Genomic DNA, 26822 nt, shown 5'->3' on the forward strand with positions numbered 1-26822 from the left:
TCACGCGATAGCGAGGGGTAGAGCGAGAGATTGCAGATGCCGTCGTGCTCGTGGACGGATTAAAACAATTAAACCTAAATGGCTCACGAATTATACTTTGGTGGCCGTTAATATACCTGGGCGGCCCGCCCAAGTAAAGTCTATGTGTGGAAACCCTGCTATCTTACCAGTTCTTATGCAACTCGCAAATCTCTCTCTCTCTCTCTCTCTCTCTCTCTCTCTCTTTTCTATCTCTCTCTCTTTCTCTCTTTTCTCTTTCTCTCTCTCTTCTCTCATCTCTCTTTTCTCTCTCTCTCTCTCTCTCTCTCAATGTTGGTGCGCAAATGCGTCTTTTTTTAAATGATCCGGTACTCCTTTTTTTAGCGGGGGGTGCGCATGCGCACCTGCGCACCAGTTATGTGCAGCCCTGAATATAAAGCTAGATATGGGTAAAGACAGGGAACACATTGCAAGTAAAAAGACTAGTTGAAATGTTATTACATCAGACATAAGTTTGATAAGTAAAAGAGCAATACTGGAAATAGTATTACACTTGGCGAGCGGAGCATTAATCATAAAAGCCGCATCAGTAACAGTAATTGTCGATAAATAACATTCAGCTTAAATTACTGATAACAGAATTCTTTACTCTAAGAAAATAAACCCTTTATGATAATCACGTCACCATATCTGATCAGGTGGGGTTATGTCTAAACTGTATCATTGAAGCTGAGTTTAAGGCCAAACCCTGTGAGTAAGGGTCCATTTATATCTTGTGAATGTCAGCATTCAGATATCACTGTTTGCTGTGTATCAGTGTTCACGGGAATCAGGAGTCATAAAACGAAGGCACGTTGTGGGCGGGATTGATAGGTGGGTCAACCTGTCGTTTAACAGGCTGGTTGAACTCTGTTTCTGGGATCATCTTCCAAAAGATCAATCCTCAAAGCAGGCAGACTCGGACAGATACAGTAAAGTCACAATGCTGCTTGCACCTGTTTTGTTTTTGTTTGCATCTTCTATAAGGATTGCCTCTGGGGATGGTATGTTCACCAAAAATAATTGAATTAATTTGACATTTATAAAGTAAACATAGTGTTGGTGTTTTGTTTGTGAAAGAGAAGATCACATTTTCCTCGGCTTGAGGCTTGTATTTCCTTTCTTATTTCAAACTTGTTCTTGTAGATTGGTGTTATCAGTCACAAGTTACATGCAGTCACAACTGTACAGGTAAACCTCAAGACGAGCAATTCACAGTTTAAAAAAATAGGAAAAGATGCAGTAGTGGAGTTATTTTCTTCACCTATTTGCCCTCACAGGTCCAGAGCTATGGGGAATAGTTTCACAGCAGTGCAACGGCAGACATCAGTCTCCGGTGAACATTGTTACAAGGAGAATGCTTCTAGATGAAAGGCTCACCTCTTTTCACTTCACTCGATACCAAGAAGCTTTTCATGGTCGCCTCTTAAACAATGGTCACACTGGTAAGTCTTTCTGATAATTACAGATTAAGTTAAAAAAGAGTATTGGTATTCTTACCAGTGAATGATTTTAAATCAGCTCAACAAAACTTAACTGGCTGTACGTAATCACAAGGCAACTAACACAGTTGTAAATCTTTTTTACAATGATCTTTTATGGATAAAGAGGTGGCAAAAGGATAATAACATTCAATACAAAAATATCTGAAGCTGTGTGTCATCTGGTATAAAAGAAAATAACTTCCCCAATTGTTTATAATGCAAAACAAAAAAAACAAAATAACTATTTTTGATGGTAACCATAATTAATTCATAATATTGTGATTCATAATTCTGTGATTTCCATCGTCAAATGTTATGTTCAGTTCAACTGGATTTACCCTCCAGTATAAAGATCAAAGGAGGAAATCTGGCCGCACAATACAAGGCAATTCAACTTCACCTGCATTGGGGCGTAGACGGAGGACCAGGGTCTGAACACACAATCGATGGAGAACAATTTCCAATGGAGGTGGGAACTACTAGCATGGAAGTGTCCCTTAATTATGCAATAAAGCCATTTTTGTGTACTATATCCAAATAAATGAAATGCTGAACTATAATATTCTATCAACAGATGCATATTGTGCACATAAAAGAAGAATACAACTCTTTATCAGAGGCTGTAAGAGACAGCACAGGCGTGGCTGTTCTTGGATTCGTCTTTGAGGTGATTTGCTTTGATAACTGTGCAGAAGAAAAAAGTAGAGATCTCATTCAAATAGAAGTTGAACATACTGTAAGTTATTTGTTGTTCTGGACCAGCATCCTTCTTAAACTCAGCTTTGTTAAATGGATGTGAAAGATTTGCAATTCAATTTGTGTGAAAATGCTCCTTACAATGACCTCCATTAAATAACAAAAGACAAATAATAGGCCCGAGAATCAAGCGAGGATAAAAAGTTTAACCCAAAAGACATTGTAAAAAAAAATTGAATTTATCTTTTTGAAAAGACAATATTACATTTTTTTGGATCAAATGTTCCGTCAGCATCTGTTTCATCAGACAATCAACATTTTGTTTTCTTTTGCAAAACTGTTACCCAGAACTTTTCGTTTTTTTCCTTCCAGGAGTCGAAGTCTGCAAACAAGAAATTCGATCCCCTTATTAACGCTCTGAAAAACATCACACAACCCGGTGAGTCCCCTGCTGACGTGGAAATGAAAGATAATTGTTCTTGAATATCTTATCATTAGCAACATAGGGTTCTAAATACACCATTGATTCTTCTGCTTTGGGCTGAAGGGCAATTGTAATGTGATAAAACAATGCCATAAAATACATTATTATCATCTCAACAATTAATAGGATAAAAAGCTGCCACCTTGAACCTTTTTGTGGTATAAAAATGTATATCTTGCTAACAGCCTTGCCTTGTTAATATTTCATTAAAAACAGGCAACAGCACGACACTGGAGGGTGTATCCCTGGAAATGTTCACACCTCCTCAGAAGAACATGACCAAGTACTTACGCTATAATGGCTCCCTCACTACACCCGGCTGTGCTGAAGCTGTCGTCTGGAGCCTGTTCGAAAACACGGTTCCTCTCAGCAGGAAGCAGGTGATTAGTTTCACAATAATACATTGAAAACCTTTATCTGCAGTTTTTGAAGATGGTAAATGGACTAGATTTTCTGCTTTTTCACCTGTCTGTTGTGATTTTCGATACAGATTGCTGCATTCTCCCACCTTCAGTTTTCTAATGGAGATCAGATGGTCAAAACCTTCAGACCATTGCAGCCTTTGAATGGACGGCAGGTGTATTACTCTGGTGGTCATGCTGCTCTGGTTAGCACTGTGTTATTGATCATGTCAGTGCTGGTATCCTTAATGAATGAATATGTCCACTGATGATTGTCTAATACATGAAATACAATGTACTGAATATGTACAACTTTAAGAACTGTGTGCGATTTCTTCGGTGTAAAGACAACGTCTTACTTCAAAACATGTGTCATTAGTATTTACTTTTGTTGTCGTTTACTGTTTATCAAATAATTTGTATATTTAAGCTCTTAATTTGGCACGGTTGAACGGTAGCTATGTACATAAAAAATGTACAGGCTACCGGACTAATTGAAGGTGTTATAATAGTGCCTCTTGTGATATGTTATCTCAATAAATGTCTTATGAAACTGGAAAGCTTCCTTCCTGCATGTCGTTCCTCAGTCATTTGAACTCTGAACTGTAATTTATAATCTTATCAGTAATCTAATTGATGTTTTGTGTGGTAAAACGGTTCAGACTCTGATACAGACTGTTTCATCTCAGCTGTTTGTGAAACATTGTGCAAGTATTATTAAAGTTTAAGTGTGACTCCTGCATCGTTGAGCATTATTAGAAAAGTATGGTAATTATTTGGGGGGCATGCATTGTCTTAGTTACAGAGGTGTCGTGATGACGTATCACATGCTATTCTCCCCCCCATTAGATCACTGTATTGCAGTTGGTATCAGTCAGAGTCACCTCCTATCATCCACTATGTGGCAGCAGCAAACAAGTCTGATAGCAGTTTGGAGCCATGATGTAAGCAGGAATTGTTAGAAGTTTGAATCTAATCGGAATATTTCGATTTTCAGACAGGCTTCCAGTTAAATTGAGGATGTGTTTTAAGTCCATTCATATTACCTTTAAGTTACTCAATCGCCTGGGCACAAAATATATTGCAGATATTTAAATATATTGTATTAGAGAAATAGAAATGTAAATGTTTAGTTTTTTTTTTCGTCAAATGTTAAAGGTTGCGCCTATTATCAGTAGGCTTCTTGCGTATTTGAGCATTTTGTATGGTCTGTACGTTGTTTGTTGTCAGCTGTGTGTGTGTTGAAGAAGGATTAGCGCCCTCTCACACTCTTGCTAACCTTGTATTTTTTGGACATGACAACATTAAGTTCTTCTTGTGTCTTAAACAATATCTGCTTTTTATTTGGACATTTAGCATCAGATCTATTCTCTTTTAAAAATACTGTATGGGTGTATTTCAGTGTCTAAGGGTTTCTGGTGGTCTGCAGAGTTTAGGTGACCGTGACCCCCACCCATGAGTGAGAAGCCTTTACTTCCTGCTGGAGTAACAAAGAAAAATAACTAAAGGCAGTAGACACAGAGAAGGCCATGCCAATAAGTGATCAGTCCAATGCAGCTACACATCATTTCTTTAAAAGAAACGCAAGGTGTAATTGCACAACCATAAAATAAATAGTACATACAGAAAGAATTCTGAATGCCCCCTTCAACAAATATATTCCAAATATACATTTTTACTTTTGGGTAGACTTACAGAGCCAGCAAATCAATTGTATCTGATTCAGGGGAAGTAAAATGCAGTTACATTTATGTTTTGGGCCATTTAAAAAAATGACCTGTTTGGAATCACACTTTTGATAGATTCATCATAACTGTTAAAAATGTTTACATTTGAATGGTTTAAATTTGATTTGTTGTAGGCAATACACATACAAAACTTAAACTGCAGCCACCTACCGCTGTCTGGGAGCAATTAGTGTAAACGTAAATACAACATAATTCAATCAGTCCTAAGCAGAGTCTTGGGAGGACAATACCTGCGTCTGTCATTAGATCATTCACTTGTTTTTGGCACAATCACTATTTAAACCATCGTAAGTACTCAAGGAGCTGACTTTGGATTTAATCCCATGTTGTACAGGAATAGGTATTGGATGCAAACACAGCCTCTGGCACAGCAGTGCTGAGATAATCTGCAGGGTGCACAGTCATGCTCGGCTGCTGCAGAGGGTCAGCCTGTTTGTTGTTGGACGACATATAAGGACTAGTTTTCACATATTGTAATCTTTGTGAGGGTACATGTGTTGCTTTACAGTAAAACATTTAGCATCTGATTTTGTGCAGCAACATAAACTTCTTGTCAACTCCTGCACTTGCAACCTCTTTTTAAAAAAAAAAGTCTGATACATTACTGCCTTGCTTGTCTTTTCTTTTTTACTTTTCTCACAAACACCTCCTTTCTCGGTTTGTGCGTGCCGCCCATCCCCCACTTCCTCTTATTTCTCTTGGTGTGACTCTGAGGTTTGGGTTGTCGTGACAACAGAGGACACAGGCCCGTCTCTATTCTATTTGCAAAGTTTCTGTTGTTGCAAGCGTATTGCACATTTGCTGCTGGGATGGGGAAGAACCTCTCACCACCACCACCCCCTACCACACCTTGTCAGAAACACGCAGGCGTGAATGACTTCTCAGAAATAAAATCGAGATAAGAATCTCTTCCTGTATGTAAGAGACTTTTAGCCTTGCATGACTGGAAAATATAGACTAATTGAAGAACAGTGCTAATGGTCTGCCGCATCTCAAGCCTCTCACCAAGTGTGCATTTAATTGTTTAGGTTTTATGTTTCTGTCTTTTATTTTAAGTTTATTGTATTGTTGCATTGTTGGAGGAGCCGTAAATGTAGGATTTTCATTGCCAAAACTACACTGTAGCTATAGTGCATATGACAATAAAGCTTTTAAATCTTTGAATCTTTGGAATCTTTAATGGCACAATAATCGGTCTGAAAACATATGCAATTAACATCTCGAAAATAAACTCATTTTGTGAATAATGTGCTATTAATCTTGATTTTACTTTGGACTTGTATAATTATATTTGCGATTTAGGTCTGGGAACATGCCTCAATGCTGCACCACTAAAAAGTGTAATTTCGTGAGATTATTTAAACACATCCGCATTTATTATTACTTGGATACATTTTTCTGCTTTAGTGTCTGACTTCTCTCTTAAAAGCAGGTGTCAACTCTTAACTGCATGTCCTTAAAAGGGATGAGTTAACGCTCGGCATCAGTGGTGAAGTCTGCAGCTTTAAAGGCGTAGGTTTTTAATTTGCATGCGTATATGTGTGTGTGACGTGTATGTGTGTGTGGGTATGTGTGTGTGGGTATGTGTGTGTGTGTGTGTGAGAGTGTGAGTGTGTGTGTGCAGATGTTGAAAGTAACTACGTAGACTTATAAACTCTTTTTATTAAATACAATTGTTCAATTTCTAAGGTGCTATTACTTTTAGAAAATCTGACTTTCAGAAGGCTATAGGGAGATCCTACATGTGTTACTATGTAATTGTATTTTGATATTCACTATATAACTGGTTATGGACCTACCCCGAGCAGCTACAGGCTCATAAAGGAAATATATAAATAATAATTTCTCATAAACGTTAAAACATTTGTAGATTTTTTTAAACAAATGATTACTTATTTCAACGGAAGGCGCATGTTCACATACTTATATACATGTTAAAATACTTTTTCCACAACCATCTTTGTGTGTGTGTGTGTGTGTGTGTGTGTGTGTGTGTGTGTGTGTGTGTGTGTGTGTGTGTGTGTGTGTGTGTGTGTGTGTGTGTGTGTGTGTGTGTGTGTGTGTGTGTGTGAGAGTGTGTGTGTGAGAGTGTGAGAGACACTGTTTCCTGTTGTAATCACGTGGCTCAGACAGGGTTAATAAAAAGATCAAGTTCACTTCTGTTTTTCTTTCTTCTGAGGAGTCCAAATGCTGGTAAGACCCTGACCGCGTGTGACTTGACTTGGTTTTATTTGTTGTATCTCTGTAATAATGCATTCTGTAATATAAATGCATCATAATATTTGAGACTTAATACTTACATTATTTTCCTAACGTTTCTTTGAGTCCATTTGTTTTCTTGTTTTTCAGTTATAAAATGATGTTAGAGAATGTGCTTGTGTTGAATATAATGTTTGAGAACTTGCCTTCACTCAACCCATCATGTCTTGAGTGTTTGCTTTGGATCGACCAGAAGCTACTGATGTACAGTGTTGTCACCCATAAAGTAGAAAGCACTACTAAACGTCATTACACAGTGTAGTGTTTCCTACTTTATGGATGAGTATACTGTTGGCTGCAAAGGAATGTACAAGAAGAAACCAACGGACACTGCGTGAAAGATTTGTAAAACTTGCCACCATGACCACCTGCTAAATGTGTCTGTTGCTTTTGCCAAGCCATTTGTAGGATAATAGTGCATGTTTACAACCTGTTACAATAGGGAATGACTACAATCAATGTAGTAAAAAAAGATACAACTACAAACAAGTAGCTGAGATCTTTTTATTTATAAAATAAAGCAAATGAGCATTGTACAAAATCAAGACAGCTTATTTTCAGTTTCTGCTTAACAGTTCTTACATTGATAACATAAATATATTTGTATACAAACATAGATATTTTCGATAAAAACTAAAAGCCAATAATATAAAAGATAGAAACAGGGAATAAGGCAAACATGGCTACTATATAAATACACTCTTGTCTTCAAATCAACTGAGAATAAATGTGTATTATTAAGGCTAATATAATGTATATTGCCATCAGATATGTAATTATAATTACATTTACAGATATACATGTATATAAACATTTATTTCTATAATACTTTTGGCTTATTTTGGGAAAGTGCATAAAGTTAAAGCAAAGTGAATGTAGGCAGATCAAAATATAATGTGAATAAAGATTTGTTTCAATTTTTTCAAATGCATGTCATTTGTATTTTTCTGTTCTTTTTTCAGCAAATGATTTGTCATTTTTGTTTGCCAATAAATCAATGATCTGAAAATTGTTAAGAGATGAACTCTTCCCTTGTTCATGTAACATCTTGATCAATCATTTAAATATTAACCTAATAAAGCAAATCATAGAAGCAGTTGCATTGGTATACTATAACAAAACTGCTAAATCCTGAATGTGTTTGACACTTGGCATTTGTAAGATCTTGGTGTGACCTTTACTATTAATTCCATGGTAGTGGCTGCAAGTAGTTTGAAGGAACCAAACCTCGTCGGCCGTGCAGGTCCCCCTAAAATTGAGATTAAAGTTGAAGTTCTGTCCACAAGTCAGTGCAATAACTAATCAATCAAATACATAATTTTATTACAATTGTAGAGTTGACACTCACAGAGTAAAATCCATCTTGGTCCATGTCACCTAACACGTATATGATGTCTCCAGAACGAAAGCCAAGCTCATCCTTTGAGAGACAAAAATAGTTTTGAAACATCACCACAAACCATGCTGTTATTTGAAACAACAGATGACCAGAATTTGCAGAAACACAACGTAGCTCATGTTTCATTGTAGCGCTTACTTCACTGTCCATGTTAGGGGAACTTTCCCACGGATCGTAGTCAAATAGGGCCACCATTCGTCGAACGACCACATCATCAGAGATAGTGGCTACTTCGCTCATATCCGGGTTAAAACACATACCTGAGAGGCAAAATACACAAAAAACTTGTATGAAATTATACAACTTTAATGCACTTTTCTTTTTTAAATTGCACGTTTCTAGAGATCATCAAATCTCCAAAAAATAACAGCTAAAAAGCTGACACTCTTTGAAGGAAGGGCAGAATAAATGATTAGTGCGGTGTTTCATTGATAATATTATAATATACACCGATGATATCTTGTCTGTTGCAGTATGTTTGTATTTTTTGTAACTTCCTCCAGGTACACACATACAGCTCAGTGTAAACACAACTATGTTTTGTTATACTACCTCTGTGTTAGTGTTCTGCAGGATCAGAGGGTTTATACCTGAGTGGTCCATGGGGAGGAATCCCTGCTGCATGAGTAGATGCTTCAGGTACTCATCATCCACTGGGACTTCAGCCACCATGTTACTTGGCACATAACCGGAGAGACCCCCGGACTCACCCCGATAGAAACCATCAGAGTCTATGTCTCCAAACACCTAATACATGCAAGAGATGTATTACTTTAATTTAGTTATATGGGGGATTTAAGGGATATCTGCACGTTGCAGCAGTCAGTGGATTGAGTGAAAATTCAAATCAATCAGTGAATTAAATCAAAAGCAGACAGGATATTAGAAAAAAGCTGAGATCTCTGTGCAGCCTCAGCTGAAAGCACAAACAGGAAACACCATCATGCAGCCTTTCAACTAATGAGGTGAGGAAATACATACAAGCTAAACATACGTACCAGCACACTTGCTGAGCAGCAAATAATATGTATACACCTTTTCACCTGCTCTTCTTCTCAAGATCAACATCCAGTTGCAAAAGTAAAGAGATCACTTGGTTCTTACCTTGATTAACTGGCCTGGCACAAAAGGCAGCTCCTCTGCAGCCATCTCATAGTTGGGGGACATTGCAGCAGGGTTGTATGGGTAAAGTGCCACAAAGAGTCTGACGGAGGGCATTGGCACCTGGCTCGCAGTCGCAAGCTCCCATTGTGTGACTTCTTCCGGAGTAAGAATCCTCACTTTATCTGGGAATATCAAAACATCCAACTCTCGCCTGGTCTCCATTGACAGCAGCGAGAGCGTTCGACTGTCCACTTGGCAGGCTGGTGACCGCTGTGGACAACAGACCTCTCCTTCACTTATGCTAATTTAATGTAACTAAGCTAATCAGGACAAACAGTAATCCTCTTTGGAGAAGTGGAGAGATCCCTTAGCTTAGCGCTGCTTGTTGCATTATAAGACTGTACAACACACATAATGGAACTACTTTTGCAAATTAAACTATTATGTTATTAGGCTCAGGTATGTTGGACTGTTTTTTGCTTAAAAAACGTACAGACCTGACTATTGCATCTCTGTAGTGGTCAAAACAGAATACCACTCAATACAATAAATCAATAAACAATTGCTCCGGTTGTAGCCATGTCAGTATATTATATTACTTTAAACCAAATGAAATGATAAAGTGTACAGAGTCAGTATCTAACTCCTCCTACTTGACCCAGTTTACACGTCACTAGTCACGCTTGCTCCCTTGACCTCTGGTCAGGTCAGTAGGTGATAATCTTCTCCTGCAGGCCAGCGGATGGTAAAGAAAATAGAGGGAGAACACTGACAACAAGAACATGCTCTATTTTGTCACCAGAGTTTTGTGATTAGACACCCTTAAAAAGGATGTCGGTTTCATTCATTCATATTTTGACAAAATGACACACAGCCCTCATATTTTAGCTTTTTACCAGGGCAAAACGAATAGTCATGTGTGATGTTTTAAAATACTTTTGCCAAAATAATTTAAATGTCGCTACATTAACACATTTAAAGATGTGCAAAATGGCTACACACCCCCACAACCCCCTTTCCTAAAGCAGAGAGCCCCATGAAACAAGGCTAAAAGCAAACGTAAAGAAGACGCTTCTGTTCTGCTTGAACATGGCTTGTTTCCTTGCTAGTGTCCCTAAGCCATCAATCCAAGTTTTACTGCCTCACCAAAAATATAACAAATAACACATCTTTTACAATTATGAGCTAAAATAAATATTTCATACTTCTACAGTTCCACTTTTAAAATCAGGCTTTGAACACATTTTAGAAAGTAGTCTTCCAAATCAAACACCAGACAGACCAGGAATAAAGGCCCAAGGGAGGTTTCCCTCCTGTTTTAACAGCCTCATGCAGGTGGCCTAGTGCTAGACGGTTATTTTATATCATGTCTGTTATGAAGTACAACAGACATGATATCACACTCTCACACACTTTCCCTTCAATGTTTAACCAGAAGATGGGGCTGTGAACTAATGTTTATCCCTTTGCTTTAAGTAACACACATTTCTAGTTAGCTTAAGACTTCTCGCATGAACCAGGGTGAAATAATTGAAATTACTGTTTCACACTGCAGTGCAAGTGACTGACGTTCAAGATGCAGTGATATGAAGCCTCTGCCTTTGATAAGCACTGTCTGCTCTCAGTATGCATGCTTGGAAAATAGCTTCACAAATCCAGCTTCTTCAGCAGAGTTTTCCCTTTGCATCGCTCACATGGCATGGAGGACAGGAAGTGCTGTCTCAGATTACAGCTCAGGGACGCCCTGTGAGCTGTCCTGCAAACATGATGATGTCATGATTTAAAAAAAATACATTTAAAAAGTCAGAAAACATGGGGTATCTAGCCAGAATATTTGAAATGTAACCTATACAATTTTAAATAGGCTAATAAAATGGTTGAAGAGGTGTGTCATTATGTCTGTAAAAAATAACCTAGCCATTTAATGCGTGTGGCGTGTGGCGTAGTGGGTTGTCCGTAAGTGTTCAGATCATGGGGTCACAGGTTCAAACCGCACTGCAGTCAGCATGTCGTTGTGTCCCTGGGCAAGACAGCTCACCTCAATTTGCTCCTGTGGGGATTGTCCACAATATTGAGTATGTAAGTTGCTTTGGATAAAAGTGTCTAACAAGTAACATATAATGAATAATAATAATAATTTCATTCGATTCAAATCTCTACATTAAAAATGCTTCTGGGAAAGGAAGGGGATAAAATAAGAAGTATTTTTCTTATCAAACTGGGAGCCAAAAGGAGTTGTTCCTCTACTAAATCTAATTTGACTACTCTGAATAATGGCCACTGAATTTGATGACCGCAATGTTTTTATGTTAGAATCACATTCCAATAACAATTTGTTTAGCAGAGCTCTTTGCTGGCCACTGAAAAAAACCCAAATGTAGACATTAGCAACCGTGCTATGAGGAAAATCCTTGCCAAGTGTGGCCCATATGGCAAGATTTAAGAAATAATGAATAATACACAGAAAAGCTAATAACATCAAATCCAACACAATTTCTCAAATCATGAACATTTCTTCCAAGCTTGCTTTCAGAACCTCCACCTGTCACTAGGAGGATTAGCCCACCAAAGCCCAACTCATAAAGCTGTATTTGTGCCGGTTTGCCTAAGACCAAATGTCATTTTAATATCAGTCCAAGAACACATTGGTGTCTGACCCGCTGGTTCGAGGTCAGCCAGGCTCACTCTCCAGGACCGTGAGGAACTCAGTCTGTGAGAGCCAGCAGGCGTTTCTTTCAAGCAGGTACAGGAGTTCTTGACTACACAAACGTAGTCAATAACTCCTTGTGTACGGTCGGCCCAAGAGTTTCATTTCCACTTGGGACTAGATGGTTATTGAAATGTAGAATGTCCTATTTTCATACGATATCAGCCTCTTACTGTCCAGCTGCCACTCTCATGATAAGAGCAGATCTGAGAAGTCCACTGAAGGGACATACAGAATGACTTGAAAGGGTGTAGGCTATAACTTGTTTCGACATAATAGACTTTACAGTTGTAGAAATCCATTTTATGAATCTTACCCTTTGTCATGGGTCCTGGAAGGTATTAAACAAGTAATAGTATAGCCCCCGAACTGCCCTTCATCACACACACACACACACACACACACACACACACACACACACACACACACACACACACACACACACACACACACACACACACACACAAAAGCAGAAAGAGGCGTTTGAGCCATTATATATGAATTCAAACAATATCTGTATTATCAGGTCTTTAGTTTCCCCTATCTTGGTCCCATAGTTAAATCTTTTTGGGGTGTCTTTGTGTAAAGGCCCAGATACACCGGCCCGAAATCGGCAGTAAATGGGAGTCGGGCCGAACATGAGCGTGGGCACGCCCTATTCGGAGTGGTGTGCGCCGCACCGTCGGGTCTTTTCTGCCGACCTGACGCCTTTTCTTGCCGATTCAAAATGTTGAATTGGCGTCGGGAACACCACCGGAAGTCGGACAAGGGGATAACACTGATTGGCTGTTCAGCTAGCGAATCAGTGCATGAGAAGCGTTAACGGAAGTGAGGGAGGTAAACAAATGATTTAAAATGGAAGATGGAACACACACGGACGGCTATTTCACCTCATCGGTTTATAGAGCTCCTGTTCGTTCATGTTTTCAATGGACGAGAGTGAAAATGGAAAGAAAAACGCAATTTGTTGTTTGTTTATATCACGGAGTCTGTTCTTCTTCTCTGTCTTCCGGTTGTTCCGGTTGTTGCCTCTTTTGAATGATGAATACACACTACTGCCGCCTGCTGGTAAGGAGAGTTATTGCCACTCACGCATTTGCATTTCATACGTGCTCGGCTCGGATTTGCGGTGTGTTCCAGTGCGCGAAGTCGGCAAATACGCAGGAGAGTCCGGCGACGCAACAGTCGGTGTCGGCGTCGGCGACTTCTCAGGTGACTGGCCGGTGTATCTGGGCCTTAACAGAACCTCCTCTACCCTCAGAAGTTTGTTGTCGTCCGCTTTCTATTGCGATAATAAAGTCATCAACATGACATCTCAAACTCATCTCTATGAATGCTCTGGACAATGGACGGCTCTTTTAACACATTGGATATTACATGGACTTGGTATAGCTGGCAGGATAAGGTCGGATGATTGTCCAGTCGAAGATTCAGACAAATGCGTTTTTACCAGTTTTCACATGCAGCACGCTCATGTAGCTCAACGGCTCATGCTGCCCAATCAGTGGACCCCCACAGTGAGACCCTGTATTATACCCAGACCACACCTTAGTCAATCAGTTTTCACAGGCACCAGAGGACTTCATTTCCCACAAGGCCTTTACCCCAGCTGCTCCCATCCATCCCTTTACGCCTGTACTTCCCATGTATGGAGTGTTACATCATTGGCACAGACACCCACCTTCCTGACTGATGACGCAGCCGAGGGAGAGAGTGAGGAGGGGTGAGGGAGGGAGAGAGGAGAGGGTGTCCCGTCTGCACGGAGCACAGACAGACAGCAAGGAACAGCTGCAGCATTAGGTTAGCGTAGGATTTCACTGCATTGCGATTTAAAATATCAATCATTTCATCCCCAAAACTCAAGTAGAGCAGCTCGACTAAGCAACCAAACATCATTTAAACATGGTTGATCGCGAGCAGCTGGTGATGAAAGCCAGGCTGGCTGAACAGGCTGAGAGATATGATGATATGGCAGCTGCAATGAAATCGGTAAGTTAATTCAAAAGTTAAAACATAATGATTATTATTTGTGTGAATAATGTGTTGCTTTATTTGTGTGATCCCGCAATCTCGACTGGGGATTGCACTGCTTCCTTGATATTACCTGCACTCCAATTCAGAGGAAAAATAAACATTTAATTGTTTTATTGTCTTGTTAATTGATTGACAGATCAGCCTTTTTTTCTGAGTCTAGTCCAAATCGTCTGCTCCTTGGGCGGTGCCTGTCTGTCGGGCCGTTCAATGAAGGGCTATACTTTAGGGCTCCAATTAAATGCACACAGGCCTGAGTTTGATCTCTCGGTTTATTCGAGCCTCTTATCATATAATGGCTGTGCTCTATTGCATTTTCTGCTTCCCCCCTTGCTTTTACCACCCCACCTCCCCTTCCTCCATTATGCCTAATTTATAAAAGCTTCTGCTGCTGGGAGCCATGTGAGGTTGCTCGGAATTCTTTTCCTCCTCCTCCTCCTCCTCCTCCTCCTCCTCCTAATCTTCCTCCTAATCTTCCTACTCTCTTTGACACATTCATTAAAAATAATATGTATTATCAAAATCTGCTCATCTGTCATACCAGCATCCAAGGTTTAGAGGCAGAAAGAGCGTTTGAACTGCTCTTTCCTCTACACAAACGTAGGAGGCAGCAGAATCTCTCTCGTCAGATTTGATTGTGGGCTTTGTTTTCTCCTCTCACTTTATTTCCCATTAATGTGCATTCTCTGTCTCTGTGTCCGCCTACTCTTGAGCAGCAATTTGGGGTAAATGACTGCTCAGGTGTAATATTTGATGAAAAGAGCCAGTGTTGAGGACAGAACCTTTGGTCCGCTCTTCTTTTTTTCTGAAAGAAACAGATTTCCCAGTGTGTTTAAAAAAAAAAAACTGCTGTGTCACACCAGCTCATAATCAAACCTAGCATCCCGGGAGTCTTAGCCGGGGGCACTTATGAGCTCACATGCCAATTCAAATTATCATAGGGGATTTAAAGGAGGAAACATTTTCCTGATGTCTCTCGGGAGGGATGGAGCGAGCCCCTACGGATCATTTGTCATTGGGGGTTTCTGGTTTCAGGAGGTGGGAATAAGTGTGTGGAAGGGATTCCTTTCCCTTTAAACAATCTGCCGTGTCAGTGCGGTCCAAACTAGGCCCGTTTGGGTGTGTACTCTCCTTCTCTAATCAAAGGGAATCCCTTGCTAACAGCCAGAAAATACAATATGACATAGAACATATACATGCTTTGTTCTCACCATAACAGCCTTTTATGCAGTTTTCAGATTTATTTTCTCAGTATTGTTTCCTTTAAAAAAAAAAAAAAAAAAAGTATGAATATGTCAAGGAAGAGTTTTTTCAGGAAAAACATAGCTTAGTTCAACCTAAGCTACAAATGTCTCTCTCCGTATGCTGGATTTTAATTATTAATCTGATGTAGGCCATTCAAAGGTTTCTTTTCCAATTAAATAACCCTGAGTCATGTGACTTCTTTAAAGCCACATCATCTCTTTAAAACCACCCAACTATCAGAACCATCTCTCAAAATCTAAATTTGACAGTCAAACTCAGAGTGATGTCACAGCGTTGTGCTTGAGACAGGTAAAAAGGTCAGTTTGAGTCAGAGATAAGGTCACTGGGACACGTGAACCGCCTGTGCAGTGATGGTTTTCACTTACAGTGCAGCTGCCCGGAGTGCTCGTGGGAACATTTTGGCCATCTCCAACCCTCCTTCCTCCCCTTTCCTTTCCCAACCCCCCACTGCCGTAGACTATCTTGAATATTGTTTCTCCCTAAGTAGCTGTAGCTGTGCATGAGGCAACTGGAGCTACTGCTGCACTGAATGAATGGATTAGTATGGAGACTGGAAGTTGCACATCATAATATTGTTCACCTTCTGTGCTGTGAACTGCTCTGTTAGTCCAGTCATTCACCTAAAAGTTTTTTTTAGAGAGTATACTTTCTCTCTATTTGTATGCCTTTGACGCTGACGAACATACATGAATGAAAGGAAATGTCCAGGCTTGATCAGGATACATTGCAGTTCATGGTCCGCATGTTCAAACCCAAACCACAATACAGAGGCAACCCTCAATGTGGCATAACAAAATGGCCCAATTCTTTCCCGATCTACAATCTGAAACCAAAAGTAATTCATTTTACAATGATTTTAAACAAAGAAAAGCAAGAGGTCCCAACTTTTAAGAAACTGTAACTATGAAAAGAAAGCCCTTTTTAAAATAGAAATGCTGCAAACTCAAGTAATAACCATAGATTTTCATGGATTATATGTTCTCACATGCTTTTTGTACAATGTTCATGCAGTGGGGTGCTAATAAAGGCTTGTGCCCTGCAGATGGTTTAATGCTTTATTTTCTCCTTCTTCCAGGTGACAGAGCTGAACGAGGCCCTGTCCAACGAGGAGAGGAACCTCTTGTCTGTGGCCTACAAGAATGTGGTCGGGGCCCGTCGCTCCTCCTGGAGGGTGATCTCCAGCATCGAGCAGAAGACCTCGGCCGACGGCAATGAAAAGAAGATTGAGATGGTGAGGGCCTACAGGGAGAAGATCGAGAAAGAGCTGGAGGCCGTGTGCCAAGACGTGCTCAACCTTCTGGACAACTTCCTGATCAAGAACTGCAACGAGACTCAGCATGAGAGCAAGGTGTTCTACCTGAAGATGAAGGGCGACTACTACCGGTACCTGGCCGAGGTGGCCACGGGAGAGAAGAGGGCCACCGTGGTCGAGTCCTCGGAGAAGGCCTACAACGAGGCTCATGAGATCAGCAAGGAGCACATGCAGCCCACCCACCCCATCCGCCTGGGCTTAGCTCTCAACTACTCAGTGTTTTACTACGAGATCCAGAACGCCCCCGAGCAGGCCTGCCACCTGGCCAAGACCGCCTTCGATGACGCCATCGCCGAGCTGGACACCCTCAACGAGGACTCCTACAAAGACTCCACTCTCATCATGCAGCTGCTCCGAGACAACTTGACACTGTGGACAAGTGACCAGCAGGATGACGAGGGCGGTGAGGGCAACAATTAAAGAGAAACCACACTTCGACAAAAAATATATATGAAGGGCCGGTGGACTTTGGCAGCCGCTTTTGCCGATGATACTACCGCAGCAGCAGTTCTTTATTTTTCCATGTGTTAAAAGAAAAGAATCAAAAGAGAGGTGAGAGTGGAGGTTAAATCTTAGTTTAAATATATATAGAAATATATATACAGTTGAAAGGGGCCTCCTTCTTCTTGGTTTTCTCTTTGACATTTGCCAAAACCACTGATATGTCAGTCAATCAGCCTGAAGTGGTTGTTGTTGGATTGAAATGGCAGCCTCACACTGGCATAAGAACTGATCTTGTTCTGTCGAGACAAGCTGCTTAGGTTTTTGCGTGATAGAGATGAGTCACTTGAGAGAGAAAATGCTTGAATGGGAATGTCTCACTAGTTTGCAATGGTTCCAGTAGTAAGTCTAATTTCAGAAAGGGCCCTAAAAGCTATTGATGTTCACACTCACACACACTACAGGAAAACAGAACGTTTTAAACCAAATAAATCCCCCAGATTTGAATTATTTAATAAGATGGGAGTGGAAATTAAGATTTAATAGTAAACATTGATTCCCTATTTTGAGTGCAGATCAGTCTGTTATGTCACTGGAACCATAGAATATTTTGGAGGTGAAGATTACAAAAGGCAGAGACTTAACAATATAAAAAAATGAAGAAAAAATACAATTTAAAAGCAGCTTCAGAGTTTGTGGTTTACTTCTGTGTTTGTTTTATTAAATGCACTTGCCTACTATACTGTTTCTTCAGTGTAACATGATGACGACAATAATATCGATTATTCAATATTGTGCATGCTGGTGATGTATTTATATACAGTAGCTTGACTTTATTAACTTATACTGTGGGTGTTAAGTATTCATATGATTAAGAAAAACAGGCTTTGTCTGATGCTGATTTTTTATTTATATCGTTTTGTTATGTTTTTTTAATTTGCTATACCAAAATGGTGATCGTAAAAATGTACCTGTAATGGGCGTTGCTATAGTGACATGCAATATGTGTATTTAATTTGTTACTGAAATAAAAAAATAGGAAGATAAAATCTCACCAGTGATCACTTAATCTTACCAACTGGTGTTTGTCACATTGAAGTATGATTATGATATATTTTGTTCTTTGAACAGTAATTAAGTAATTTTTTCTGTCATGCTATCCAGTTTTATGATGTTGAAGTATTCAGGCTCAACGTTTCTGTTTTGAATTCACAAATATGGACCATATTTTAGTTCTGCCAGTTTAGATTTTTGTTTTTGTTTGTTTTTATACCTTTTAGCTGTTCCTGAGTGACAAAATATCTTGAATGTGAGTCATTATGTAGCAGTTGCACAAGAACCAAAATAATAGCTATGATAATAAAAAAGAATATGACTAAATTATACCTGCACCATATCCGTGGTGGTCTAGTGTATTGTTGTATTGTCACCCATGAGAAAACATCTGTTTCATAGAAGAGAATGTTTTAACTATTTGTTTTGTGCCCTGAGTACAGTATGTGCTTTCTTTTTGTGCCTGTTTCATTATTTAATATGCCTCATTAGCAAGTTCAGGAAAAGAAAAAATATATTTATGCCAGTAAGTTCCTGCAAGCATGTCTGCAAGATGTAGTATTTTCTCACTAATAGATGTGTCTGACGATACTGCTCTGTGTACAGCACATAGATATATGAATATTAAAACACAAATGCACTAAAACAGTCACAGGGAAAGCATAGGCAATTCAATAGAATTGGTTGATGATTAGCAAATGTTATAATTCATGTATGAAGAAGCTGCTCAAGAGCACAGCAAGCTGCTGATCAGATTTATCTTCATAATGCTGCTACTTCTATAGATTATTACATTAATATATTCATACAGATGGCAGTTTTTGGGACTTTATTTTTGCGAATAGATAGCAGTTTTATCAGATTTATATTTTTAATCTGAGGTGTGTTGTCTTAAGAGAGAAACCAAAAGCCTTAAGGTCCATCACACAACCTCGTTCATGTATGCCAATTATGTCACTATCATGAGTCAGCCTCCATGAGCTCAAAGTGTATGTCACAGCTGCTTTGATTTATTTTTAACATAGTATAAAGTTGATGTTCTCCGAAGCTCCCCACACAGATAGCATGAAAACCTGATGCAACACACAGCCTATGATTATTGCAATGGAGTCAGTTCATTCATTAATATGTTTAACATTAATCTTTCTCATTTCTTTGTTAGAATATTTTTGAAACTATCATCCATTGCCAAGAATACATGCTTTGTGTTCCTTTTGAATTAGTTTGTTTTCTTTCCCCTGTGGTTTGCGTTTTATTTTAAAGTTGTTATTATTTTTAATGTTGGTTCCTTTTCTTTTTGCTGTGACATGAAAGCATACAAATACAAGGAATGAGAAGAAAATAATTCAAATTGAATCACAAATTTGATTTTAGAGTATCCGGTCTGCTGAATACTAGCGAGGGGGGTTTAGGGATACAAACTGTATGCTCTGAAGAATTTTTGGTTGCCATCTGTTGCCCATTAAAGTTATTTGTTTATCGGTATTATTCTTTATTTCCATTTCTCTCTGTCACATAGCCATTTGCAGTCATACATTCATTTATTTTCACTCTGAGATTCCTTCAACAGATTTCCGTTGAGTTTTACTGTCCAAGGTCAACATGACCTCATGTAACCCCACATACCAGGTGTGTGTGTGTGTGTGTGTGTGTGTGTGTGTGTGTGTGTGTGTGTGTGTGTGTGTGTGTGTGTGTGTGTGTGTGTGTGTGTGTGTGTGTGTGTGTGTGTTCAGTTTAAGCCTGCACCATTGCATGTGATGAGTGTGAGTGGGTGAATTTATGAGATGGAGTCTTTATTAGCTGCAATGCAGAGACACCAGCACACACAAGAACAACACTTAAATTAGGCTCTTTTTTAAGTCTGTCTTACTTATCATTAACTCAATTAGACATGGATCAAAGAACGTTGCTTTAAAAAGACAGCAGGTGCTGCAATAAAACTAAATACCGCATCTCATAATGGACAATAGCAGAATTTGCATTTCTTAGGATTTTTGAATAACATGCAAGTGGCATTTTTACACATGAATGATAGTTTAATCTGCGTAAATATACATATCTGTGTTTCCAACTGAAGCTGTATGGCAAGCTGCTGGATTGCCCACCCTCAGACTGCAGCCTCCTGCTGCAGCTTGCTGCACTGAACCTTTCATGAGATGAAATTCTGTGCTTTGAAAGGTCCTCCTCGCCAGCCAATCGCTGACAGGCTCTCTCTCTGCATCCTCCAATCCTCTCTCTGTTGCTAGGGCTATAATAAGTATCCCACTATTAGCCCGGCTCCTTGCTGCACTGCTCAGACACCTATTGCATCCTGTAAGAAAAAAAAAGAACGCTCAAAGCACACAGGAGGCATTAGGATTCCGCACCAACCTATCTATCCAGCCTGTGTTTTAATGCACTGCTACACTATCAGGGACATAGGTTTCATTACTGGTGTCAAATGTTGATCACTTTATACATCATAAAACAAATGGTTGCCTACTGATAGACATGTGATGGAATCTCAAATACATTGAGCATGCTTAATGACACATCATGTCAAATTAGAGCAAACTAAACACATAGAGTATAAATACGACTCTTTGCATAAAACAGACCACACGGAATGTTACGTTCATTTTAATTGGTTGAATTACATCCCTGGAGAAGATAACGCTTTAAAGGTTACATCTACAGGATGCAGACAACAGAAAATGGTTCAAGCATGCTTCACTTCCACTTGCTCTGCCGATCACTTTCATCACATGCAGCACTCTTTCCCTGAGGGGAAGCCTGGATGACAGCGAGATCATAGAGCTCATACATTATGTCACACAAAGGCGAATGCCTTAAATCACTACACCAAATTTCTTGTCAGCATTTGAGACAGCCACTATGACGCCACTATCATCAGTGTTTAATAAAAAAATGTCTTGATATGAAAGAATCCTTGATGGTTCAAAATAAAATGAGGAAGCCATGTGTATAGATGAAACTGGTAGGTTATTTTCGTCCTCCCTGATTTACATGAGCTCTTTCAAGCTTCTAGAAAGGTAATGGTGTACACGTCCTTCTCTTTTTGGCTCAGGTGGAGGATGATGGATTAAATGAAGGAAAAATGGGGAGTGGGCTTAAAATTGGCTAGATTTAAAGAAATAGCTAGACCTTTTGGGAAACGATTAGTTATACTAAGATGATACAATCGATAGACTACCACTCTATGCAGAGATGAATAAGTTCAATATTCCTGAAAACTCCAAGCTATTCCTTAAGGCTTCCCAAATAAATATTGGACTGACAAAAGGCAATGATTCAGCTTTGCCATCTGTTTGATGAGGAGTCGAAACTATCAGTCCCAAAGAAGATTGGTAGCTTAAAATCCAGAATGCAGATACCTAACTTTCCAACTTGCATAATTGCCTCGGGTGAGACAGGCTTTTTTTCTTGATTATTTTAGACTTTATTAAATGGCAAAACCATGTTTTTATTCATGCTAACAATTTGGAGCTAGGGTTGGCAATGTTAGAAGTAACCATAGTCATGACTATTAAACCTTATTTTTTCCTGTTCCAGACATTTTTGGTTTTGAGTGACATATGTTAGTAATTCTGGAACCCTGAGAGCAGGACAGACTGAAAAGAGTCAAGGGAAGCTTATAAAAGTTAACAGCATTTAATTACAAAAAAAGATGCGGTGATGTACAATGAAATTGCAAGCTGGAGGCGCTCTCCCCATGTGCTCAGGCGAGGTCAGGAAAAAGAGATCGATTCATGGCTTGCTCTTCCTGTTGTCATCTGTGGTCTTCTCCTATTGGCCGGCGTCGACGGGGGCGGGTCCAATGCAATTCCTGCCTTTTTCTGTTGCTAAATTACATCATTCTGATGTCTGTGGTTATTTAAACATTCCCTGATTATTTCAGCGTAAATAAATGAGTGTTAATCCCAGTGTGTTTAGTGTACAACATCACATGTCATTTCACCTTCAATTCACGGTTTCAGACGTTATTTCTCTAGGGCTCTGCCGGAAGCTAATGCTAACCGGAAATAAAGAATTTTCAGAATAAAAGTGTTAAATTAATAGTTAGTGTGAACTTCCGTTTTTTTCAGAATAAAACTGCTTTAAATTAAAACCCTGTATTTAATTTAAATTACGTCATATCAACATTGATTTTAATTTCTTACACATACCATAAAAAATTATTGGATGCATTTAGCTAATGCTAATCATCATACTGTTAGCATGCCAACACCCTTAACTAAGATACTGATAACATTATACCCGCTAAAGATCAGCATGTTAACATTGTCACTGTAAGCATGTAGCATGCTTACGTTAGCATTAAGCTCAAAGCACCACCGCTAGCAGCTGCTAGCAAGGCTGTAAACTACAAGTCTTGTTCCAATCCAATACAGGCCTTAACAAAACATATTTTACTTCCTAAATACAGATTACCTGTTTTTTAAAGTGCTTGTTTGCTTTTCTTCAATAGGCAGAGAGGTCAGTCATTTCTGTCAAGAGGTCATTACAAGGTCTGCGCTTTGTTGTTGTGTATTGATTTCCTTTGCCTCCATGCTGAATGCAGCTTTTCTTGCTATCTACAAATTCCTACACTGAAAGGCATTTAACCTCCTGTGGCTTAGGCGTCTCACTGCCGTTGTTCAGCCATTAATCATCGAGCAAACCGCATGGCTGTCATGGGTAGTTTCTGGGCTGAAGTGGCAGCTCTGAGGACTGCATCCACAACAAACAGGAACATGACGTTTGACTCACAAATCATAAATATATTTTGTCTAATTTCAGAACAAGATGAACAAAAATGGATGGCTTCGTTAGTTTGGAGTCATGGAGGTGACACATGACAGCTTGTGACCATGCAATAGAAACATTATATTGGTCCAACAATTAATTAAATCACTAGGCCTATTCTTCAGCACTGAGAACACGAGGAGATTATACTTTTCTGAGTCACACAGATAGCCTACTGATAAAACAGACAGGCACGGTGCATTTAAAAAAGTTTATGATCTGCCTCAACGTGATCTGCACCTCAAAGATGCAAAGAAGAAGATCGTTGTACAGCTACAGAAATACCAACCCATTAGAAGGGGGAAGGAGAGAGAAGAGAGAGATGGAGGAGGAAGAGGGGACCGATGTAGAAGCAGAGAACAGAGACAGATCTATAAATAGGCCTCCCTGCAGCCTGTGTGTAGACAGTGAGTAGACCAGAGACATCAATGTGACAGCAACTGCACTAAAGAGACTATCCGCCTGTGCGTTGATGGTGAGAGTTGATATCTTCACTTAAGGGAGGCTGATCTATAAGTTGTATCTCCAGCTGAGCAAACACACAACATGAAATACTACAAAAACACAAATAATCAGGTCCAATATCTGCTTTGTTTTTGAAAAGTTCATTACACTGTGTTATATTATTTTTTTTGTAAGTTTTGATGGGACAAAGAGCACTGCTGCTGACTCTTCAGGCACAAAGACAGCTGTTATGCATGACTGCTGCAAAATGAATTATTCAAGCCAACATTTAGACTTTGTATTATTTATCAAAAGTGCTTTAGCTGGAGGTTTTAGAGACTATTTTAAGGGGGCACATGTCCCAAAATATTGCAAGATACATTGTATCTGATAGGCAGTGAAAAAATGTCATCACATGATTTCTGAGAGAGCTTTACCCCCCATCCCCCAAATAAAAGCACTCCATCTGGCTGCAGCATATAACCACACTGCTGTCACTTAGATGGTTTGCCAAATGTGATGATCAAATCATCTAATAATACTGGAGGGGATTATTCATAACTACAGAGGCTTGTTTGATGAACAGAAGCTTGTTGAAAGGTGAGTCTAAATTTAAGTCCTCCCATCCCCACCCCTGTCTCACAGTTACGTCATTCTGCATGTTCTTCTTTCAAGGCCTCCCATTGCAGGAGAATCACAGTCACACCATGTTCTGTGAAACACAATCATCATTACCATCAATATAACAAAGGTATGCAGAACATTATTTATTAAGACTCTCATTTGATGTTTTGATTGAATATCTTAGAAATATGAGGATTATTTACTTACGTTTTATCAATTTCTTCTGAAATGCAGATTCAGATCATTACTTTTCTCCAACAATACTTCTTTACAATATATAACATAATATCCTGCACATGTATAGCAATACTTTCCACTGTGTAAAGTATATAAGTATACATAAAAGTGTGGAAATTATTGTATCATAGGATAAAGATAGTTCTGTGACCTTAAAGTATATGCTGTATGTGTGAAACACATCTCACCCTGTCATGAAGTTCCTTTAAGAAAGTGTATTATAAGTAATTCCCCCTTTTTTCCTGTACTTTCTTAAAGTCTGTGAAGTTTGACATACCGAGAAAACAACTTTTCTCCTAAAGAACAAACATTCCAAAAAGTGTGATTCTGATGTGTCCTAAAACTGCTTTTATTGTTGTGGAGATGCGTCGAGCTTATTAACAACAATTGAGTATTTAATGGTCCTGTGTTTTTTCTTGGAGCGCATCTTAAGCATTCAAAGCCTCCCTCACAGTCGTACAGCTGGAGGATCCTCTCCAGTCAATCTCAGAGGAGGTGACCTATCAGTGTGACCTCCTCTGACAGACACTGACCAGGGGGCGTCTGCAGCGAGGAGGCCACACACAGTGAAACAGTTAACGCCTGACGTCAGGCTAATTTTAGCTGCATCTGTAGACAGGGATTTACATTTTTCTGGCTGACATGTTTTTCTTTTGTTCATATTCTTGAAAGTGTGAAAAAAATGACATCAGTTGTCTGGCAGGCTGTGGTGTGAAGTCTAAATCCTCTTCACTATAGACAGGATCACAATGGGATACATTCAACTGTTAATGACTAAATAATGACACATCTGCTGATAGTGCAGGTTTGATAAAAGACATGCATTCGTTTGCAACACATAATTATTATATTATTTATTATATAATAATGATTATTATTACATGTGGCAGTTTTGAATGTCTTGCCTCTGTGTGTTCTTTTACCTTACCGGGATCTAGACAGTCATGCTTTGCTTCACAATCAGCTCCTCAGGTGCCAACGCGTTGACAAATGATACCTTCCAGTGTTTGCAGGTCTGGCTGATGTGTGAGTTGGTGACTCATTATGAATACTAGCTCAAGGGACTCCCAACAGTGCAAGGAGAATGATGAAAAGCCTTCCACTCTGCAGCCTGGAGGGGACGTACAGCTCAGTTGACAGCGGCGGGCCAGTAGGGTTGGCCGAGGTGAGTAACAGGCAGTGAGCAAAGGAGAGAGCAGGGTGGGGTGATTCTGAAGGCATGATGCGTGGCGTGGTGACAGGAATACAGGGTTAACAGTGGGAGCCAAGGGTCAGTGTTAACTAATATCTGATGCTGAACTACACCCTGATGACAGTGTGTGTGCCGAACAAGAGGCTGGATCAAAGTTTCCCCTACCCATCCATGAAAATAATCCCACCACAGTTACAGCATAGGAGTATACCAGAATATAAAAGCCTTATTTTGTATTTAAAAGGACATGACATATGTTGTATAGAATAGAATATGACGTTTCTTTACCACTCAGGCGGTGAGCTCAGGAAAAAGAGCAGTCATACAGGGAAGTTACTACTTTGTATGAGAGCAGTATTGTGCTGTTGCATGGCAACAGTTTCCACAGAAATCTTTGCTCAGAAACACTCCTCGTTGGTCTTCACATAACTGCAACGAGAGAAAAATGGGCTGACTGCAGGAATACAAATGATCTAATGAAGCAATTTGACTTGTACAAGCTAAAGAGTTATATATTAGATTTCCAGAGCAGAAAATGCAACATGATTTTGTTTACTTTAAAGGTGGGGTAGGTAATTCACTTCAGAAACACTTTTTGTTATATTCCACTTTTTGTTATATTCCATGGAATGCTCTTAACATCCCGATAGCAATGAATAAATATATAATGCTTTGACGATAAATCAGGCCCGGTTATACGGGGGTGCATAAGGGTGCATTGCACCCTCAGTTGAGTCGTTATGCACCGTCATTTGAAAAATGAAAAGTGAACAAAAAATAATATGAAAAGTGAAAAATATTACATTATAATAATAATAATAATAATAATAATAGTAGTAATAATAATAAGAAGAATAAAAATTTAGTTGAAATAAAATAAATTGTAATTGTGGTTAAATAACATTGTCTGCTGCATTTATTTGGTCAATTTAAACGGTAAGTAACGTTATTATGTCAGGTGTGCGTGACCTGTGCCGCTGCGCGTTCGTCATCTGCAAGGTGCTTACACAGCAGTCAGTGATGGACATCAGAAAATGGTTAAAACAACCAGCCCTTATCGCCAGCAGTAACACTGCATCTACTGCAGTAAAAACAGTTCAGATCATGGGGACATTACGTTACCCGCAACCACTGTCG

General features: G+C 39.4%; 3 protein-coding genes and 1 long non-coding RNA gene across 4 annotated transcripts in view; 3 read left to right on the forward strand and 1 right to left on the reverse strand.

The window, feature by feature from the left end:
- Positions 1–424: 424 nt before the first annotated feature.
- On the forward strand, positions 425–3822 carry ca4b (carbonic anhydrase IV b). The gene is made up of 8 exons (XM_010797090.1): positions 425–428; positions 1165–1209; positions 1299–1463; positions 1826–1971; positions 2077–2169; positions 2571–2637; positions 2899–3062; positions 3173–3822. The coding sequence occupies exons 1-8, from the start codon at positions 425–427 to the stop codon at positions 3350–3352; spliced, it is 864 nt and encodes a 287-aa protein (XP_010795392.1). The 3' UTR covers positions 3353–3822.
- Positions 3823–7022: 3200 nt separating this feature from the next.
- On the reverse strand, positions 7023–9830 carry LOC104967581 (RIMS-binding protein 2). The gene is given in 6 exon segments (XM_074112266.1): positions 7023–8339; positions 8439–8510; positions 8628–8749; positions 9080–9236; positions 9594–9699; positions 9701–9830. Coding segments are annotated over 6 exon segments (561 nt in total). The 5' UTR covers positions 9739–9830; the 3' UTR covers positions 7023–8273.
- Positions 9831–11916: 2086 nt separating this feature from the next.
- Positions 11917–26822, forward strand: part of LOC104967584 (uncharacterized) — a 19535-nt gene continuing 4629 nt past the window's right edge. Inside the window, exons 1-2 of the long non-coding RNA XR_800744.1 lie at positions 11917–11928; positions 25622–25625. This is a non-coding gene — a long non-coding RNA (uncharacterized lncRNA). The remainder of the gene's footprint in view (positions 11929–25621; positions 25626–26822) is intronic.
- On the forward strand, positions 14021–19888 carry ywhag2 (3-monooxygenase/tryptophan 5-monooxygenase activation protein, gamma polypeptide 2). The gene is made up of 2 exons (XM_010797080.1): positions 14021–14289; positions 16673–19888. The coding sequence occupies exons 1-2, from the start codon at positions 14203–14205 to the stop codon at positions 17327–17329; spliced, it is 744 nt and encodes a 247-aa protein (XP_010795382.1). The 5' UTR covers positions 14021–14202; the 3' UTR covers positions 17330–19888.

This window comes from Notothenia coriiceps, unplaced genomic scaffold (genome assembly GCF_000735185.1).
Source record: "Notothenia coriiceps isolate Sejong01 unplaced genomic scaffold, NC01 NC01_scaffold00037479, whole genome shotgun sequence".
In the NCBI taxonomy this organism is placed as follows: domain Eukaryota; kingdom Metazoa; phylum Chordata; class Actinopteri; order Perciformes; family Nototheniidae; genus Notothenia; species Notothenia coriiceps.

Bases quoted from the DNA above. Each gene is read 5' to 3' on its own strand.
- ywhag2 (XM_010797080.1), top strand. From the start codon at position 14,203: ATGGTTGATCGCGAGCAGCTGGTGATGAAAGCCAGGCTGGCTGAACAG. The intron at 14,290-16,672 runs GTAAGTTAATTC...TCCTTCTTCCAG, and splicing joins TGGCAGCTGCAATGAAATCG to GTGACAGAGCTGAACGAGGC.
- ca4b (XM_010797090.1), top strand. The intron at 2,170-2,570 runs GTGATTTGCTTT...TTTTCCTTCCAG, and splicing joins TTCTTGGATTCGTCTTTGAG to GAGTCGAAGTCTGCAAACAA. The intron at 3,063-3,172 runs GTGATTAGTTTC...TTTTCGATACAG, and splicing joins TTCCTCTCAGCAGGAAGCAG to ATTGCTGCATTCTCCCACCT.